At 33.9% G+C, this 21119-nt stretch overlaps 1 protein-coding gene across 1 annotated transcript in view; it reads left to right on the top strand.

Moving 5' to 3' along the window:
- LOC145686464 (high-affinity choline transporter 1-like) overlaps positions 1–13508 on the top strand; it is a 192704-nt gene extending 179196 nt beyond the window's left edge. The window contains exons 10-11 of the mRNA XM_081759800.1: positions 1856–1959; positions 6440–13508. Coding sequence (XP_081615926.1) covers positions 1856–1959; positions 6440–6935 — 600 coding nt within the window. The 3' untranslated portion in view covers positions 6936–13508. The remainder of the gene's footprint in view (positions 1–1855; positions 1960–6439) is intronic.
- The last annotated feature ends 7611 nt before the right edge of the window (positions 13509–21119 follow it).

The following is a 21119-nucleotide window of genomic DNA, read 5'->3' as shown; positions in this document are numbered from 1 at the left end:
TGAATTAATTTTCTTGCTAACTTTTTGTCACAAGTGTGTAAGAATCACAATTTGCAATCATGTTTTGATAAAGAGAAAGACACTGTGACAGTTTTAGCCAAGGATGTTATAAATAGAGGATCTGCCCATGTGTATCTTCATCCTATTAAATCGATGAAGCCAAAAAAACAACCGAGCATAGGCACGTCTGATTGGCTACTCTCGTTTCCGCCATCGTCTGATTGGGTACTTTCGTTTTCACCATGATTGTTGGCTCAAAACATTACGATCCTATTGGGCGGAGTGGGCAGAGTAGGGGTGGAGAAACTATGGCTTCAGGATTTTGTGGTAAGGGCAGATCCTCTATTTTATAAGATCCTTGGTTTTAGCTTTCAAAAGTTCGCAATTTTAAACTAAAATATTACTTCCTAATAGATAATGTACACGTTTGTTCATAAATTCCTGGCCTCACTAGTTCTTAAAAAGCTCTTTTCTCTTATATATCCGTGGAGGAAAATCAAACAAATGCGAATCTTCTTTCGCTTCAAACCAAAACGGTAAACTACCCTATGTACGATTGTGAAAATATAACCTTTTAAAGAGACATAGGGGCCAGGTTCTTCTGGCCAAACTTGTAAGTTTATCTAATTGACGTATTCTTTTAGGAACCATCAACACAAACGAAATAACACAATTTTTAGACTATAATACTTCACTATGAAGGTCGATAGTTTTACAGAATATATAAATTGCATCGTTCGACTGCAGAATACCAATTTCATAACATTAAACTGATGTAAAACAGTTTTATTTTTTAAATCACACCTTTGTTCTGAGCTGCAGTGATGTGTTCCTATATTTCTTGAGTTCTGTTTCTGACGAAATTAATCTATTGGGTCGAAGCATAAGTTCGTGCGGTTTTCTTTTGGGTTGGCAACAATGCGGCGTGAAGCGATTGTTTACCGTTATTCCGTTGTTTTACCGTAGTTTGGAGTTTGTGTGTTGTGAAACACAGGTTTTCTTGATTGTGGACGTATTATTGTATATATTTCAGACACACTAATATGGAATGTCAAGTTGAGAAAAGGGATCATTTCTCTTCGAGTTTAGCCGAGGATCCAGTGCAGCAGAAGGTGCGAGAACAATTTTCCATCTTTTCCGCTCCCTCTCTCTAACCACATTCAGGAACAAGTGTTTCCTGACGAAGCTTCTCTTGACCAATGGCTAACAGATTTCTTCCAGTCAAAACGAAAACAGTTCTACAGGCGAGGCATTGAACTGCTACCTGAGCGTTGGCAGAAGGTATAGATAGTGGAGGTGAATACATCACTAAGTAGTTGTGAGTTAATGTGAGTGACAGTAAAATGTATGCAATGTATTGTTACACTCGTAGAATATGTTAATGTTATGTCTATGAATTAACAGAACAGCAGAATAAAAATAAAATATAAGAACCACACGAACTTATGCATCGACCCAATACTTTTTAACTAGACTATTCATTTCATATATTTAGAGCATCAAAATACAACCAGTGAGGACGCTAACTTTACTATTTTTTGAAGGGGGCAAGCGGAAGGCCAGAAACATTTTTTTAGAAGGCAATTATTTTTTTGTGTACCGAAAAGCATAGTTTTATATTACTTGACTTACATTCAACTACATAATGTCTAGGGGGGAGTAAGATTTAGTCACCGCGTAAGGCGCCCGTCTTCTTGCCCGCCATGGTATCGTCGCTAAATGCAAAGATGGAATTTTACAAAAAAATAATATAAAGGAATTAGGACAATATCTTTAAAGGGAAAAATGGTCATTATTGTAATTCGTAATATTGTAATTCGAGGACAAAATCTTATTTGGAACTTCTTTCTTTCAGGCCTCGGAACGAGAGATAATCTGGGTAACAAGATTAGGTGTTTTCCTCGTTGGATTAGCAGGCACTGCCATTGCTTTCAGCGTCAATAGTGTCTATGGAATATGGTAAGAGAGCAACATAAGTAACCTGGAAGTAGTTTCTATTTCCAATTATCTATTTTGAGTCAACAGTTGGTTTACAATTGTCCGTAAAAGGTTATATAAGACTTTCTTGTATATTTTTGTACTAATTTATCTTATTATAGATCTCTAATATGATAAAACATTACTTACTAAACCAAATACATAGAAATAAGACTTTTTGATTGGGGATTGGTAGCTGATAGTGAATGGACAAATTGTATCCTTTGATAAATAGGAATAACAAGGTAAAATGAAATTTTGGAGTCTATAGACCTGAAACCGATATCAGAAAATAAATTGATTAAACTATGTATATTTCCAAGGTTGACAACTTCAAACAATAATAATAATAAACGGTTATATTTATAGTACGAATTAAGAACAACGGAACTCCCCTAAACTTTAAACGAAAACATCATCTAATGAAAAATCAGAGGTTTATGGGATAAAATGTAGTTGTTAGAAAGATTGTATAGATGTAATAAAAATAAATTTAAAAGTATGCGTCAAAGAACATCGTAAGTACGTAAAAACAAAATACCCAGTTCCAGGTCATTCGAAGGGTTTAGGAGAAAACAATAGCATATTTTATAGACATGTCGAAAGCCAAAGGCAAGTTTTCTATTATTTTTTTTTTAATTTTCTTCAACAGTCTAACGTTAATGTAGATAAGGATTGTTAATATCAAATAGGAGACAGTGGTTACAAAATACTGTAGAAGTCTGTTCATTTTGAAATTATAGATGTTTTTCATTGATCTCCTTATCAAGGCTCCACGAAAAGTGCCCAAACTGTTCAGGAATTGAAACGGGGTATGAACAAAATAACATTCTCAGCGTACCCTCATATTCAGTGAAGTTTAATTTATCAAATTACTTGTTATTATCTTGTAATATAATAACAATCAATCTCTTATTAATGTGTCCGTTTAATATATTCTGAAGAAAACAATGCGTGATTGAATATTTAAATTTTATCTTGAAAAAGGAGTTAGCGATTTCCATGAAGTGGGGGAAAATAGTACCGTGGAATTGAAGATAATGGTTTTATCGCGTACATGAAAGTGATTTATAAATACATATGGGCAATAAGTTTAAACTTATTCCACCAAGCAAAACTCAATATACATCATATTTAAATTTGATAATATGATAATAGTATTTAATCAGCAAATTGACTTCCTGAAACAAATCCGTAAAAAGTTTCTTTAGTGAGTTAAGGTTTTTATTTTGTATTATACGCACTTATGTATAAATAAAAGCAAAATGATGTACGTATTTATAGTGGTTCTTGCATCGAGAACTATGAAATTCAAAAATGTGAGTATTATTTACTAACGAACAGCAAGTAATCCAACTCCCGTCTCACTATTTAAATCCAAGGAATATACATCGTACAAAGGAATGTATGTAAGCAAGGAAAAGTAGTATCCTTTTGCTTTTATTTCTTTGATATAATTTAGCCAGTCATTATGTATAGAGTACTGCGAAGTAAGCGATACAAAATGTGTCTTCGTATAGGAAAACATAAAATAAGTTTTGAGAGCTAGGCCTATAAAATCTAAAGACAATTACTTTCTAAACGAAATTATTGTATATCTTAAAGTATACAATGGGGAATTCAATTTAAGAGCACCTAACTTGGAAATACAAATTTTAGAATAACCTATCACAGAAATTAATAGTAAAACATATTACTAATGTGCGTGAATTACGTAATATGATTATCAATAACTAACAACTTACAATATGCGTTTTTTGCTTTCTTCTCGAATTTGTCTTTTCTTATACTTCAAAGAATATTAATGATCAAAAGCGGTGGATTCAGTAATTTTAAAATTCATTTGTCATTCATACGTTAAATAACTAACAGGAAAAATATAATGATAGGAGCAAATGGAAGAGAAATTAGTAAAATAATAAAGTGGAAATATTAAAAGAAATCCATTCTCACACAGTGTTTATTCATCATAATATGAATTTTGTACAATTCTGTGAGTTCATATACTTTGATTCTTACGGCGAACTGTTCATCTACGACTTAAATAGCCGCGTTGTTTAGTTAAAGCAAACAAACCAGTTTGTAAGAATCGAAGTTGTAAGTTCTTGCATTCTAACTGATCCTCCATGCACCTTATTTTTTTCTGGTCCAAAAGTAGATAAAAATGTCAAAGTGTGGTATATGTTGGTCAAAAAGAGCACTATTTGATATGTCTTCTGACACTTATATCTCACTTTTGTTTCATGATTTTATCTTCAATCACTAATGATCTATAAGCAATGGACGTTTTATCTGAACGTGCAACAACTTCGAATTGAATGATGGTTATTCCATCGTAAACGATGCCCCACACAACATTTTTCCCACGAAGTTGTTTGTTGTATCATGATCTTTCAATTATATAAAATATTATGTACCTTGCTGTTTAAAACTGTTGGGTGATCTCCCGGGGCGCCATGATAGGGGGCGGGCTGTGGATTAAGCAGAGCACTCCATTCCTTGACATTTTTTCCTATCTTATTTTTTGTTGTATCATTTTATATATAGATATTTGTGATTTCTAATTACTGGCCATTTAATCTGAAACACTGACATGTATTCAGTATATTAAGGTTGCACTTATCATAACAACCTGTCCATATTTTGGAATTCTTTACGTCTAGAGACATGGAATTTGGTATTGAGTTATTTAATTTAAAATAATTAAACATGGATTTCAGCGTTATATATACATATATTAGAAGGGAAGCAAAAGAAATGGAAGTTCCAATTATTATAATCAGACGGTCACATCTCGGAATCCCTTCAGACATGAAATTTGAAATATTGATTTTTCATTTAAATTAACTAAACATGTGTTTCAGTGCTTTTTTTATGGTGAGCGTGGGTTTTCTTGGGATTCTCCCATTTCATCTCACTTTCTTCATTCCACTATTTTATTCATTTCTCATCATCACCGTCGCCTTTAGCCTAGCCGGCATATCCGTGGGACGAAAAACTTAAAGATTTTTATTTCATTTTCAGTTTTTTTCTATGTTTGATATAGAACGGAAGAAAACCGGGTAGAGATGGTATTCTAAGATACACACACGAGGCTTTTGAATTTCGTGCCTTGAGTTCAGACAAAATTCGTATGAAACGTGCAGAAGAAAGAATGCAAGATACTGCCCGCAGGAGCATGTGGAGGCATTTGCTAGTACCAGGCTCATATATATATATATATATTTACGAAGTGTGTTAGAAAAGTAATGAGACCACGATGAATTTTATCTTTACAAATCAATGCTATCCCCTTCAAAATAGCCCCCTTGGCAGCTACACAGTGACAGAACGTTGTTTCTATTGTTTGTAGCATTGCTGGAATACTTTTCAGCTCATTGGTTACACTCTTCTGGATATTATTCAAAGTACCAAAATAGCGCACTTTCAAGTGGTTCTTTAGCAAGGGGAATAAAAAGAAGTCACAGTACTGAGATTCAGCGGAGAGGAGGATCAGAAACCAGAGGAATGCTATTTTCTGCCAAAAATTAATTGGTGGAAACTGCCGTGTGACACGGTGGGTTTTTGTGGTGAAGCAAGTGCGTGCAATGGATAGTCGCGCACATGCCAGTCTTCTCTTGAGTCTTTCAAGGATTTCCCGATAAAAGGCTCCACTGACAGGTTGTCCAGGTAGCACAAATTTCTTGTGGACAAGATTCTAACAACCGAAAAAAAATTAACAAAAAAGCATCAATTTTATTTTCGATTTGTTCATTTTCGCTGCTTCGTCTTTAACTTGCTCTTGTTTTCTAAACACTACTTGTGCCGTCTGAACACTTGCGCCCTGAATAGGGAGCGTTCACGATGAGCCCTTTGTAATTCACGGTAGCGGATTCGCCAAGCTTTACCAAAATTTACTCAAACTTTTGCCGGCCCATTTTCGTAACACACTTCAAAAACACAATTTCACATCAGTCGCTCTCAACAATCGTGTAACAACTGAAACAAGTTCAAACTTCAACTGAGTCAGCGGCAAGAGTTAACTTAACTGCCATGTGAAGGTGAAGGCAGCAGCGTTTCCGTTTGTGCACAATGTTGTCAATCTCAGTGCTTTTCTAACACACCTGGTATAATCTGTCTCTTTACTGGTTTCACCTGAAAGAAAACCATAACGTCAAGTACAGTAATATTCCAACACTCAGTTTGTGTATAGCAATGCTCTTGACTACTTTTTTTTTTTTTTTTCCTTAATGAAAATATTTGCTTCAGGTGCAATTTCACCATTAGTCGGTACTTTTATTGAATGGAATGAGGGTTAACGGTAAACATTCACTCTCCAAGTAGGATACTTTAGTACACTGTAGTGTAGTATCTTGGCTAACAAAATCAATGACACATTTGTGAAGTATATTTTTATTATATGAGTATATTGTGATTTTCCAAAGAATGTTTCTATTAATTTATACATACATTTTTTATGCAGGTTCATTGCCTCTGACTTGTCATACGTCGTACTTTTTCCGCATTTTATTCTTGCTATTTGGTTTCCTGGCCAGTGTAATGGTTACGGGAGTGCAGCTGGATATGTTTGTGGACTTGTGTTACGAGGACTATTTGGAGAGGCATCTTTAAACATTCCACCAGTGTTACCAGTGCGTAATCTTCCCGTAAGAACTATAGCAACCACCATTACATTTATAATTATTATTCTCGTGTCCTACGCTGCAAAATATATATTTACTGCCGGACTTGTGAGTGTTGAGCATGATGTTTGCCGATGTTTTCAGAAGGGAAATCCTAGAGAATCGGTTGTGCTTACATCAGTGAAACGCAGTGATTCGGGATTTGAATTTACGAGGACGACAAAAGAATCTAGTAAAGTGAACAATGCATATTTAAATTCTTCAAACGACTTGCCTACTATTGAAGAAGACTGCATTTCAGAGCAGGATAATAGTCACAATAATGAGCATGCATGAAATGTGATTATAATAGAGTTCGTTTCCTTTCAACACTGAGGATACACAAGATTTGAACCAACAGTTCAACGTGGGATCTGAACTACATACAGTCCCGCCAAGAGTCGATAACTTAGCTGAAAGCGAATTTTGTATGAACTGTGCTGTGTTAACCTAAAAACACAAGATATTAAGAGAAGCATTTATTGATGAAGTGACGAAAGCATAAATACTTGTATTTCCTGAAACGCTTTTTTCAATTTTGAAACAGTTCTAATGTATTCTGTTATGCTATGCTTCTCATTTGCCACTGCTATCCTACAGCAAGATTGCCACTGAATACTTAAAGTATTCCTGACCTTACAAGGAAGTGTGCAAACTTGTGTGTTCTATAGTAATAAATCAAAACACTGATTCTTCAATCTATGAAGAACCCTAGCACACCTTATACTGGGTGATATGTGGTCAGCAAATGAACTTCTAGCCCTAAGTACTTTACTCTTTAAGTTCAAATAGTTATTTAATTACTGCACAAGTCAATCACAATCATTTCTCGGCAATACAAGCACAGTGAACGCACACCGCAAACAAATGTGTAAACCATTCAGGTGAACGAAACTATCTCATTCTTATAATGTTTTTTTTTTTTTTTTTTTTTTTCTTTTACGAAAACGTCTACTTTTATGGCCATTTACATCTATTGATATGTTTCTAGCAGTGGGGCTACGCATTATTTCAGTTACGTCCTTAGTTTTGAGTTGATGATAGTCACCAACACAATATAAGTGTACGAAAAGGAAAGATCTCATTCAAAATGACAAATGCCTCAGGAATCCCAGTGTGAGTGCAAGAAGCACTGTTTAAGATATATTTACCTGATCCATCCAAACAAACCAAATTAATTGACTTTTTCAATCAGAAACAGCCTTGAATAATGATGTTGCATGAAATGTATCTTCAATATTTCACAATTTCAAAGTACAGATTTCACTTAAATGAAAAAAGTAAGCTATTTCTTCTCATGCATTAACCAATGAAAGGAAGTAGACTTGATATGGATGTCTGTTTTATAAAAAAGAAAATATCAAGACGATATAATAATGTGTATTTAATACATTGTAACAAAGTAAAAGGAGGTATATTCCAATAATACAAAGTAGAACAAGAATTTTGAGAACTGTCTGGCTACAAAACTAAAAAATAGTGTAGAAATATCATAGAACTTTTAGAAATTGGAAAGAAGAGAAAAAGAAAAATGATTAAAATATTAATATTTAGTATGATTCTGTAATAATTATTATGAACGGTAATAGATTGATGAATAAAAGATGAAACGAAATGGGCAACAGGAAACTCATACAGTTATGTAGAGAAGCATTTATTAATCAGACTTCTTAAAACAAGAGTGAAAATTGATAAAAAGGTAATAACGTTGATATAAAATAGTACGTATTCAGACTTAGTTATTTACCAAGCAATTCAGGTGAAATGTTTTTCTTTCTTAATTTAAATGTAAATATTGATTATTCTACAGAAAAAGATATTATCAGGAAGGTATCTGAATATTTTCAATCAAGAACGATCAGAATATTTTATTTTAATATGATAAAATCACATAACCCCGTCAAATTCTTTCCAGCAGGAAATTCAATAGTTAATTTTGTTTATTTATATGCACAAACATTTGTTATGTTGAACTATAATATCAACAACCGTCTATCCACCAGAAGTAAAAATGAAACAGAATGTTTAAATTTGTTGAATTTAATCATCTATAAAAACAACACCAAACGTCAGCACATTCATTCCTAATCAAAACCAACGTACAGTGGAATCTCTTCAATAGGGCAATTACGTTATCTTCTACGCCAGAAAACTCTAAAATAGGAATAGATTATTTTTAATATTAATACTGTAAAGGGTTGATTGCTTGAAGTTATATAGGATGGGCACAAAGTCACTTTCCCCGAAACAGGTACAGAAAGAAAAAATAAACGAGTTAAAAAAAAAAAAAAAAAATACTAGAACTGGCACTACTTGGTCTCTTAGTATCGCTGGGGTTGGTAACCATATTTTCTTACTCTTAAACAGAGAGTTGTTTGCTGACCGAACTTGTGCCAAGTAGTGCAGGTGTTGAGATGAATCGCAAATTAACAAAGAAACAACGTGTTTGCGTGCTGCAAGTTTGGTGGAAACAAGATTTCCAGCTGTGGAACTACTATCACTTCAAGTCATGAGAAACCTAAACCAACGATTTGAGGCTGCAGGTTCTGTGTGTGATCTACTGCGAAGCGGACGACCATGAAGCGTACGAAATGAAGGAAACACTGAATTTGCTGCTAAGAGTTGAATATCTGGCCCAAAGAAGTTTACCAAAAGGCGCGCACGTAATCTGAAAATGACATGTACCTCTTTAAGGAACATGTGAAAGGATTTGAAGATGAAGCCTTACCGGCAAAAGATTCTGCACGCATTGCACGAATGTGAGCTGGACTGGCGCGTTGAGTTCTGTGATTTGTTTCGGAGCGAAGCAGATAAGGCTTCTGGAAACGAATTTTGCGGACAGGTGAGGCCTCATTCAAGATGAAGTCGCGTAAATAAATACAATTTTGTTTATTAGAGTGATACCAATCCACACGGTTTGGGCTGCGGTGGCTCAGTGGTAGACCGTTCACCTCTGGTGCATGGAGTCCCGGATTCAAACCCTGCTCCCGCCAAGTGAACTTTGTGGTGGACAAACACCGTGTGCGTGGGTTTCCTCGGGGTTGTCCCGTTTCCTCCCACTTTCTTCAATCCACCATTTCATTCATTTCTAATCATCATCGTCTCCTTTAGCCTAGCCGGCATAAACGTGGGATGTAAAACTCAAAGATATCATTTCATTTTTTTACCAATCCACACGAAATGGCGACAGAAGAGTTTAAACATTCCTGGTGTCACTCTTTGGAGGTTGCATTTGGAGTGATGATAATATCAGCTATTCTTTTTTTGAATAAACTGTTACCTTCAGATGTTGCAGAAAGTTACCATTCCACAGCTTGAAAATAACTCTCGTTACGAAAAACATTCAGTTTATGTGGCAACACGATGGAGCACTGTCTCACTTCGATATTGTTGTGAGGGATTTTTTGAATCAATACTTAGATGAATGGATTGGCCGCCGTAATACGACAGATTGGTCACTCCGTTCATGTGACCTCACAAATGTAACTTCTTTATGTGGGGTATTGACAAAGACGACGTGTTTTCCGGGCAATTGCAGGATTTGAATCACTTGAAACAGCTAATCGAACAATTATTCGAGAAACTGGATGCCAATGCTCGGTTGTGTCATTATATTTAGAAATCAGTGCTGAAGAAATGTATCTTGTGCACTGAACATGGTGGGACACAGTTTGAACAGTATTTGTAAGTACAATAAAATTGTCAAGTTACTTAATTTCTTTTATTTCTTCACATATTGAAGAAATCGACTTTGTGTCCACCCTGTACATAATAAAAAGGAACGTTAATATTAGCTAGAATTATGGATCTATATTTGAAACTGAAGAATTGATGATAGTATTACATCTGGTTTATCAGAACTTTTATTCGAACACAAACATAAAATTGAAGGTATTAGAGCTGTACACAAATTAAAAACTCTAATCGAAAGATGAACTAAGCTTTTCATCTTATGTAAAAACCCTGCTGTTAAATTTAGATTAAGATAATTTAAATAAAAAGTTTGCGTATCTCATCAATTATTATTCACAAAATATAGTTTCTTACCAAGCATTGAATAAAATGACTTTGAAAGACAATAAATAATAGACTAGAAACTAAATAGTTCCAGATTGATTTGCTCAATTAGCTATTGAAAAACAAGAGGTTGCAGCATATGTTTGTCTATATATGATGTAATTCGCAGGGTAAAGGAAATTTAAAGAAAAATACGTTAGTCTGAATTGGCGAGATGTCATTACAGGAGATCTAATTTTAGAAGTTCATTTTCCAACGTTACGTATGTGGAAAAAATATTCATTTAATAATTATTTCAGCTTAGTTTCGTTCATGTCTTTAAAATCAAAATGATTTGCCAATGAGAACGGTGAATATAGGAATGAATAATATATTCCGGATGCAGAAACAAATACTCAATTCTATTTACAGTAAATGTCAAATATGTCAGATCACTTGCAAATGCACAAGAACAGCAATGACAGTATGGTATATCAGGGTTCATAGAACAAAGAAATATACTTTTGCAGGGTCTTAATTGGCAGTATTTATATTGGTAAATCGTGTGATTCACTTTTCTGTGAGCTCCTTATAATTTGACCTATTTTCATCAAAAGGGTAACAGTTCATCCTGATTGTAAAAAAAAATTTACGCTCTCTTTGTGAAGAAAATATAAATATTCTATATATACTTATATTATACACTTGTTTATTATAAGTGTTTTCTATTTCTTTATTACAATTTAAGTTGTTTTCCGATTTCATTTGACTTTACAATTTAATTCTTAACAGTTCAATGAAATAGGGAAAAAAGTCCAAATGATGTAATATTCTTCAAACTGATGATAAAGGATATTCAACATACGACAAGTAAGGTTTTGCTTCTGAAATGTAAAAAAACTGTACAAGTGCAATATGTCTTATGATATACAAATGGATGATCAATTGTGTTACTGAATTTAGCTCACAAACATTATTCCACCAATTGATTACAAATTCCTGTAACACAATTTTGATACTATACAAAGTAACATCACACAATATTCTCATGGCAGATGAATACTTCATTAAATGGGAAAGGTAAAGGTAAGACAAATCTAAAACTTTTCAACACTTGCTGTGGTACTATAGTGATGTTATTTTTCATTTATTTAAATCACAGAACTTCTTCCAATTAATAGTCAAGGGAATAAAGATTAGAGTCATATTGGCCTAGAATTCTCAAACATTAATGCAACTTGGATATGTACTGTATATAATACAAAACATTCTTTAAAATATATTAATAATTGTAAAAAGTATGAAAAAAAGTCTTCAATTGTTCGATGGTACGCTGTTTGATAGAACGTGTTATAAGGAATCAACTGTGTCTATTACAACAAAGTTCACGCCTGTGTATGTTCAAGTAAATATTTACTTAATTTTCCATGACATGTCAGTACAATGTGTTATGTATATAGTACACCTATGTTAAAAAAGATATGGGACTGTAGCTATAGGAAGTAAAATGACCATTAACGATCCTTATCCTAGCTGTGACACATCATAATCAATGAGGTTTTGGAGGCAGAGATTTTTTTTTTCCGGTATGCTCATTTCATTTCCGACAATTGTCACTGATTTTGTTTGGAAGTTGGTGAAATTCATTCAGCATACGACCCGTTTTGAGTCATATGTTAACATCCAGGAATAATGTTCGTCTTCTTTCACTCAATAGAGCAGTTCACGTTTAAAGCTTGTTCTGTTTTATGTTATCATTTCGTGAGTAAGTCCGAAATTCAGATCTCTTTCTTAAGAGTCTTCACACGCTCCCCTGTATTTTCTTCTTCTTCTTATTTTTTAATTCAACAACAGCAAACAACATGATTATGATTGAGATGCAGATTTTAAAAAGTGGCCCTTTTACTACTTACAAATTCTAGAACGTAATATTTGTTTCCAAGAGTTTTCATACACTGCAGAAACTTGTTCCTCTATGACGTCATAAACCTCGCACCCTTATTTATGGCCTATGATAAAAAAATCTGGAAATAGTAACTAGTTAACATTTTGTGACATCATATGGCTTAGTTTCGAAAGTTTTTGACGTTCCTTTTAAGTTGTTAACAAAAATTAAAAAAAAAAAAAGTAATGAGGATAGCATTGAAGATCTTAAGTCCTCTCCTAAAATTAGGTAGTAGTAAAATTGTTAGATAAGTGTGTGCGACCTCTTGACGGTGCTTCCATTGGGTGATTAAAGTTTTAAGTCCCTTTCAACAGCGAGGCTATGTGAGACGTGCACCTACAGTTTAACGTGAAATTCGAAAGACACGAGCTCCCCCAGGAATCGAACCTGAGTCTCCCGCGCCAAAGATACGTACGCTAACCATATAACTGGGAGGTAGCTCCTCAGTGTTTCCGTATTTGATCTCTGATGGATCCTCGTTTTCCGGAGTAGGCAAAGTTAAAAGGCATTGAGATCTTATATCATTGTACATCCCCCTTTGTTTTGAACAAACCTTTGGTATCAAATAATATCACAAACTATCTACCATAGACCTATTGTAAAAGCTCCAAAGGTCTCAGAAACAGTATTTTCAAGTAAAACTTGATATTTATGTAGTTCTCATTTCCACGTCCATTGTCAACAAACAATAATCCGCTACTAAGACACCTTATGTGTTCTTCTGTCACCAAAACATCGCCTTACGAATTAATCTAATCGGTACACTATACAATTTAATAATATGGTCCCTGAACTTTCTTAACATAGATTGTACGAAGCCAAAGTGTATGTAATTATGGATTTTAGATGGTATGAATCTAAAATTATTGATTTTAGATGGTATTATATTTCAGTGTAAAATTTCATTCTTACATAAATATAAAATTAAACTCTGAGATGCTTTTTTATTTTTATCCATTCAATTATTATTTCATGAAAATACAACAGCTATGAGAAATTTAAATTAAATCTTTAGTTTAACGCTCTTCTGTTATGCCCTGTAGACCATTACGAAACCTGAAGTGATTTGTGGTAAATGGTGTCTTACTTGTTCCGTTATACCTTTGATCAAAAATAGTCCCATTTGAACTTCTCAAATAGTATGGGAGATTCAGGTCCAATTCTCGATTCGGATATCATGTTAAATTATATTTCACCTATTTCACGAAGCCTTGATCCAAAAAGCAATATTAAACAAAGGTACGTCGTTGTCTTTTGGTAGAATAAGTAACAGTTTCTGCAAACAGTTTGTGGATATACAGCAAATACCACAACGATGGACATTTTTAGTTACGAAAGTTTTAACGTACTGCCTAATCAATTGTTTAAATTATTTCATATACACTGAATTAAAAAAAAATCGCTGGTAACATTATTGCAACCGCCAGGAAAACGGGAGATTAAGTGTTCGAGTCTTTCTGCAGCCAGATTTTTCTACTGTTCCACTGATAAACTGTAAGTTACTTGTTAAGATTACCGTTCATTTGCAGTTTATCTTTTCTTTCTAGCACATAGGCTAAACAAAGCTTCCATAAACGTTTTAATCTGTGGAATATATTCCCACCATGAATTGAATTCTAGATCATAGGCGTACAAAGTATGCGCGCTAACCACTCGTCTATGAGATGCCTCGTTAAGTTTATCATATACATATATACGGTGAGATCAACCAAAACCCGTATGCAGACAATATCTACTAAAGTACTAATAGTATATAAGTATTCTTTATACCAGGGAGTGCGTTGACAAAACAAATTACCCAAGCAACAGTGTAGTCGAGCTTCTTTTCTCTTTACTATTTGTATTTAAGAATACTAGTAATATTGCTAATTATAAAAATACATTGGCACCAACACTTTAACGAAATCCATGTAACGAAAAGGCAATCGCTTCACTTCCACCGTAGCTCTGTGAATCGTGCTTTTCACCGCAAATTCAAACGTCTTGAATGTGTATTAAAGTAAGATAAGAAAGTGCTATAGCCGTTTTGTCCTCACTTAAACCATCTTTCTATCACGCTTCCTTCAATCCTATATCCATAAACAAGAAAAAGTGTTATTATTTCGAGGAGTCAGTTGTCTCATCAGCTAATATGACAAATGAATAACTATAATAAATAAAATAAAATACTGTGTTTCCAAATACTGTCTAATTTTCTTTTAAGTGCCATGGCAACAAATTCAATTAAATAATTTTGAATACAGTTTGATAGACCTTTGAATAACGTGGAAGTCTCCAAATTATTCTTTAGAAGAGGGTCATACTGGGCAGTGTAATCCCACACTATAAATACTTGCCGCGATTGTTGGACATTTTCGACTCATCGTCTCATCTAAACGGAAATTCCAGTTTTACAAGTAAATAAACGGCATTTATAAGCCTTTTCAAAATCTCTCTATTCCTCTTATCTTTTGGTTATGTAGAATAATGCTTGGTCAGTTAGCTCAGTTTTAAAAGTTGCGAATGTAGAAGCAGCACGAACACGTGAATCATGATCCCATATTGCTTTAGTTAAATTATTCACCTTGCTGTATTCAGCAGTTGTTCAAGTACATTTCTGTCATACCTAAACAGCGAAAGTTCTAGCAAAACATTCTCTTATACTAAACACTTCCAGTAAGTCAATCGCAGCCTTTTGTAATTGCATATACTGAAAGTGGCGAGTAATATTCTTTTGGTGTTAGATTAAATTTGGCAATAAAGACATTCCTCTTCTTTAGAATTTTTTTTCTTTCATTTCTTCGAATATTCTGGTATTTCTAACAAATCGACTACACTATAATCAAATATTTTCATATCTTTAGCTGCACTTACACAATACACAGTAAAAATAAATAAATAAAATCACTGCCAAAACACACAGCAGCCCACTCAAGGAACAGGGTGCTTAGTACCAGACATAGGGTAAGTAGTTAGACTTGTTTACGCTTCGTTCTCGAGGCTTCTCTCATTGGTTCGAAGTTATGCTGACGTGAGTTGTCATAGCAACGAGCTATCAGCACTACATGCAGACTTGGTAGAGAGTATCTCGGCTTATGTATTTTGATGGCTAGGCTAGCTACGCTTGTCAGAGAGGAAAGATGTACATTCTTGCCGATCGTGCAATACGAAGTAGATTTAGAACATTTTAGTATTTAATTATTACATAAACATAAAGTTTAAGCATGAATTTACAAACATGTTTCTTACAAGGATGAAAACAAGAAATGTATATTAGTTAATATCTTTCAATCAAGCAGTGTTTAGTTTGCTTGAGTAGACTGCACGGCAGTTTTCTTCAGAAGTAACCATACGTGTTTAAACATTTGTTCTATGTGACCAATGTGCGAAAGCCGTTCATGAAAAATTTGAAAGATTGACGTTCCAACCATTGACAGACAGCGGCCATCACCTCGTCATCTGGCGTACCATAACTCATGTTGAATTGCTTCGCTATGGATCGAATGGTTAGGTGTTGCACGAAATAACATCAGACACTTGCACATTGTCTTCGGTGGCAACATGGGTTTGATCAGGTCGGGATAAATCACTTGTTCCTGCACGATCTTCCCTAAACAACTTGATCAATCGACAACTGTCGTTTCCAATATGCACGAGTCACCATATACGTTCTTCATCCGACGAAACAGTTCAGCTGACTGACATAATTCAGCAGTTAGAAATAATATGACAGCACATTGATCTTGTTTGGATGGGTTGTGGACGTGGAACGCTGTCTTTATTTCAATGGTTATTTCTGCAACAACAAAAAACACTCGGAACCGTTATTTACACTGTACATATTCCTTTCATCACACTATATTGTAGTTATCGTCAACGAACGGGTTTCAGGCGATCAACCCTCATATATAGGAATACATTTCTATAAACAAATGATAAACAAATCATCTCTCTGAAGAGATTATTATGTACTGATATGTGGAAAACTTGCTTTCATCCGCAACGAGGATTAACTCTGAAATGAAAATATGGGTAAAAAAAAAAAAAAAAAAAAAAAAAATGAAAACTCGCTCATTATTAGCTAATTAAAACAATAAAGAAGATTTACAGAAATAATTTACAGACAATTATTATTATTACATATTAATACAATATAAGCAACAATATTGGCAGCAATTCACCTCTAAGACGTCAATGATAAAAATCAGAGTAACGCTTATACTTCGAAATCAATACCAAACAACTTCGGGAAAGGAATCCTCACACAGAAACATGAATAAAATATATATATATATATATATATTATAGACCAATATGGGAGCACAAGTGCATCATTTAGGCGTTATGGTCTACCGAAAATTAGCGGAACGACATGAAAAGGGTCATAACTAGATTACGAAATGCCGGAAGGATGGTGATTATTTTAAGTCTTGATTTTAGTAATGTACTCATGGATACGGAATGTGTACCAATTTTCAGTTCCTGATCTATCATTTTTCATTTCTAGAAGACCTTCGCTTCGAAGCTAACCCTCTCGATGCCCCTGTTCCACATCCACGGGTGCATTAATGAAATCTAGGCTCAAAATAAACACTATGTTCTTTCACCCGACCTTAATCTGAGGATTCGTACTCAAGATATGACTCTCTATATCATCCCAATCAATTTTCAGCAGGCTATAACTCCGAAATGAAGTATTTTTACACCCATGTTCCTTTTTTTTTTTTTTTTTTTTTTTTTGTGAGGTTAAATTTCTCAAAATTTGTTGGTTCTTTTTTCTGAATACTCTGTATATGTTTTTAGAAACTACATAGGAAACGCAAAAGGTTAAAATTTTGAGGTTGAGTCTACTTCTAAAATGTAAGTAAAAATGACTATTCGTTTAGCTTAAATAAAGATAAAATCTGACCAAAGCTGTTAAGAATAGGTTATTCCCGTTTGAAAAAATCTACAATATTTATTTAGTATCTTTCAGTAAAATTCGTGGTAGCAGTTATAATTGGTACTGATTAAAGGGCTAATTAAATTAAGAATTTCTGTTTTAAGCTCAGCTAGAAACAAGAATAATTATCACTGATTCGCCAATGTTACTAATTTGGGTTAAATTGGTATTAAAATTTTCTTCGGTTTAATTAATAGCAGTTTATGACGTCAATATCAGTAATTTTGTCAATTTTGTTATACCACAGCTAAATTTATTCTAAATGTATTGAACTCAATTGGAATATACGTTGGTTATCACCTCAAATGAACATGGAATATAAACATTTCCGTCAGTATATATTAATGAATATCACTAGTCATTCTTAAATTGTAACCGCATATCACTTTACAAGAGCTGGATAAAAAGTAATGACAACATCGTTATAATTCGTACCTGGCTTTATGCACAGAAGAACGTATGTTAACATTCCTTCAATGCAATCGCTTTTCATCTCAATTACTTTTTGCCACACAGTGGAAGACGTCGTACACCGTCAGCGCGTCAATCTTTGTCAATATCCCGCAGTGACCGCCATATGGCACGGACGATAGCTTCTTTTGTATCGTAGTACTTCTCGTGAAGTAGTTCCTTCATTTTAGCAAAAAAAAAAAAAAAAAAAAAAAAAAAAAAAAAAAAAAAAAAGTCGTCACGAAGTCCTTAAAACATTGTTGTGCACTGCGCCCATGTGCCACTTCGATCTTGATTCACGCACGTTATAAGGCTTTCCGAAACATATTGTTATAACGCTTTCACTTTTCTCCTTTACTTCATGGCACTGCTGATTTTGACTGAATAACACAGAGCCGTTACCACTCGGCACACCTTATCACCTCACATAACCTTATCAGCTACGAAATTCTTTTAGTGCTGAGACACAACCTCCTGACGTGAGAATCTATGTAAGTAATGTGTTAACGAATGTTACTCCAATCCAAATTACATCCAATAATTAATTATAAAAAATATAAGATCACTGAAAAATTTCTCCTCAACATGCATCAACTGTTTACTCATCTGAATAATCAGAAGTTACACCAATGGTAACACCAATTTAATATAAGACCATAATTGAGTAACAGGCAAAGACATTCTCAATAATCGAACAAATAAATAGACTTAGTAACGAGTCTATAAAATTAGTAACGAGCATAACAAAAAATTGATTGGAGTCGTTTAAATATGTTTTTATGGGCGAACATTTAGTGTATACAATAAATCATTTATTTACTCTCAATTACATGAAATAAAATTTGCCACTTTTGTTATTCAATATATTGTGAAAGGATATGAAGTTGCCAGAAGTTTGTTCTGATTAACGATTCCAGTAGCGATACCAACTTAAAACATTTACTTTCATTTTATTGGGTTCAGTTAATTCTCAGAATTATAAAAGATTACTCTGATTTTAATAAAGAAAAAAATGCATATATAATGCATGAACAAATTTACATTATGTAAATGTCATTTGTTTTCATGACGTTATGTAAACGGCATCTGAATCATATAAAATTCAGAAAAAAAACTCTTCATATACTTACAAAGATGTTTTAATAAAATAGAATTGTCTTGACATAACTTGTCTGTTAATAGCAGAATAAAACAATGAATTATTTATATGTCGAGTCAGGGGTATTTCAGTTTCAAACACTCTTACAGCAACTTCAATAGAAAATCCATTTCTACGAGTCATTATTATAATTGTAAGAAATTCGTATTTCGGAATAAAAGGCTATTCTCATACAATCATGTAAGTCACATGAAACACACGAAATAAATAATAATTTCACTCGATGTATACTCAAAATACAGAATAAGAAGCAGCTACTGTCGGAGTATAAATATTGTCAGTGATTTATTAGCCCCGATATTCCTAGCTTAATAAAGCTTTCTCCACATCAACTCAGAACACAGCATATTCCAATTTAATAAACAGACATTACGATCAAAGAAAATACAAGGTGTGTTAGAAATGAATCGGTAAGTGGAAAAAGAAGAACATTCCAAAAATAAAGGATAGCATTCCACGATAACAATTTCTCTATAACTAATATCCAAGCCCATTACGTTTTTGGAATTTTGGGAAACGAAAGGTCTTAACATACGCTACAAATCTCCCATACAAATATTTTTATGTAAGCAATGGTATTTCTGGTAAGCAGTTTTACTTTTCGTTTTTCAAAAGTAACGTATTGTGGAATGTTCTCCTTTTTCCTCTCACTGATTTAAATGTGACTATTAATGATGTATTTTATTATTTTTACAAAATCAGGTTATTTCCTTCACAATAGTCTACTTGGGTAGATACATAGTAGTGGAGGTGTTGTCTGAATGCTGAAAGACTTTTGCTGGAACTGAAACACTTTTCAGCTCGTCGGTTAGCCTGAAGAACCACAGGAATGCATTATTTTCTGCCGAAACTTCTGGAGACTGTCATGTGACATGATTCTTTGGAACCATCTTGGTGCATACTTTCCTCATGTCAAATCCTGTGTTAGAAATTGATGAACGGTAAACATGTTCAAATTTAATGCACTACTGCCCATTCTCACTATCAATCGACGAGCTAACCTTACAAAAGACGTCACTCCTTTTATATTATCATCCGTGTTTCATGTTGAAGGTCTTCCCGCACGAGGTTCTCTTCCATTTCTTCTCGGCCTTCTGAATAGATGTGCCCTGGATAGTTCTCTGTAAGTCCTTTGTAGCTTTTCTTAAGTTACAGTAGCGGATTCATTAAGCTTTACACAAAATTTGATGCCACAAAGTTGCTCAAACTCCGTTGCTGGTCAATTTTCGTAATACACTTCACAAACACAACTTGACTTCAGACGCATTCAACAAACATGCAGCAACTGGAGAAAATTCAAACTTGTACTGAGTCAACGGCAAGAGTTAACTGCCATGTGGAAATTGAGGCAGCAATGTTGTTGGTTTGTGCACAGTTTTCTAACACACCTCGTATAATAACGATAAAGGATGAAATATTTACAAATGTAACATACATATAACATGAAGCATAGACATTATACTAATCTACTTAATCTAATATAAGTTAATAACTATGACGTCATTGCACCTTTGTCGTATTGTAAAATAAACGCATATTCCCGTCCCTTAATATAGGTATGTCAGCATAATATCAATGGAGTAACAGCAAGTGTAAATATTTGCATATTCATTAATCACAAGGTGACGACACTATACCGTTATTATTATTCTTTTAAATATTATTTCCCGAGGCAGCAACTGTGAATCGCTCATACTACCAGAACTTATTCTGCACAAACCAACGAGTAACGATCTCATTAAATAAAACGATAAAAGAAGAAATACAAATAAAAATGAACTTTTCTTATGTCCTACAGCAAAGCGATATTATCATTACCCTGTTTCTTGTATACTGATAACTGATTTCTGTAGGTTAGCCTACGCTCGATTAAAGCTTACTTGAACTTCATACTTGAGCAAGTGATTTGAAACAGGTTATTTACCCCAAAATAGCATTTTAAATGATTACGGCAGCAAGAAATGTCTCACGATGAATGATGCGTACGGAGTTTACTGCAAGATTATATTA

Source organism: Thermobia domestica, chromosome 5, assembly GCF_964235325.1.
Source record: "Thermobia domestica chromosome 5, izTheDome1.hap1.1, whole genome shotgun sequence".
NCBI lineage: Eukaryota > Metazoa > Arthropoda > Insecta > Zygentoma > Lepismatidae > Thermobia > Thermobia domestica.
The sequence above is the reverse complement of the archived record's forward strand: the minus strand, read 5'-3'. Positions and strand labels throughout refer to the sequence as shown.